The sequence below is a fragment of the Eriocheir sinensis genome, chromosome 17 (assembly GCF_024679095.1).
Source record: "Eriocheir sinensis breed Jianghai 21 chromosome 17, ASM2467909v1, whole genome shotgun sequence".
Lineage (NCBI taxonomy): Eukaryota > Metazoa > Arthropoda > Malacostraca > Decapoda > Varunidae > Eriocheir > Eriocheir sinensis.
The window spans coordinates 21,280,444-21,281,418 of NC_066525.1; the positions used below are offsets into that span (position 1 = coordinate 21,280,444).

At 48.9% G+C, this 975-nt stretch overlaps 1 protein-coding gene across 1 annotated transcript in view; it reads right to left on the reverse strand.

Moving 5' to 3' along the window:
* Positions 1-500: 500 nt before the first annotated feature.
* LOC127000131 (uncharacterized) overlaps positions 501-975 on the reverse strand; it is a 109,862-nt gene continuing 109,387 nt past the window's right edge. Inside the window, exon 8 of the mRNA XM_050863550.1 lies at positions 501-863. Within this exon, the coding sequence (XP_050719507.1) occupies positions 821-863 (43 nt within the window). The 3' untranslated portion in view covers positions 501-820. The remainder of the gene's footprint in view (positions 864-975) is intronic.

Below are 975 nucleotides of genomic sequence, written 5' to 3' on the forward strand. Positions count from 1 at the left end.
GATTTTACTGAATACAGAAGTAAAACATTGAGGCACCAGCAGGTCCACTGAAGGCTCAGTAAAACATTGAGGCACCAGCAGGTCACTGAAGGCAGTAAAACATTAGAGCACCAGTGGGTCCACTGAAGGCCCAGTAAAACGCATGCTGGAGAAGCCATAAACAAAATGGGAATTGACGGTTAGATACATTATCACATTATTCCGCCGTGGAACACACACACCCTGCCCACTGCCTGCTCCTCCCTGTAGCCAGACACCAGCAGGTCACAGTGAAAGTCCTAGTAAACATTGAGCTTCAGTGTTGGGTCCACTGAGAGCTCAGTAAAACATTGAGGCACCAGCAGGTCCACTGAATGCCAGTAAAACATTGAAACTGCTTCAGATTTTTCAGAAAGGCTCAGTAAAACATTGAGGCACCAGCAGGTCCACTGAAGGCCCAGTAAAACATTGAGGCACCAGTGGGTCACTGAGGCCCAGTAAAACATGTGAAGGTGCTTAAACTAATGAGATTGACGGTCAGATACATTATCACATTATTCCGCCGTGGAACACACACACCCTGCCTACTGCTGCTACTCCCTAGCCAGACACACACAGTGGAGTCCTAGAAAGAGAATCCACCCTCAGGCACGTTGTGCACTGCAGAGAAGTCGCACGCCTGATGGTCATACGCGTGGCCATTGACGGTGCTGCTCACCTCGGGGCCCTCCTCTTCGCCGAAATACTTATCGATGATATTTTGGGCCTTCTTGCAGGCTACACGGTCTCGTGATCGTGGTGCTGCAGTCCTCAGTCTTGTCCAGTCCGCCGCACTCTTCATTCAACTGTCCCAGGCGGTCCACCTCGTTGATTCTCTGAGCAGTCTGAGAAAATGAACAAGTTTTAACGCCTTGACTGGGTAAACATTATTAAACGAGCCACGTTAACCTGCAAATACTGTATGTGACTGTTTTACACTCCCACTGGTATTACACA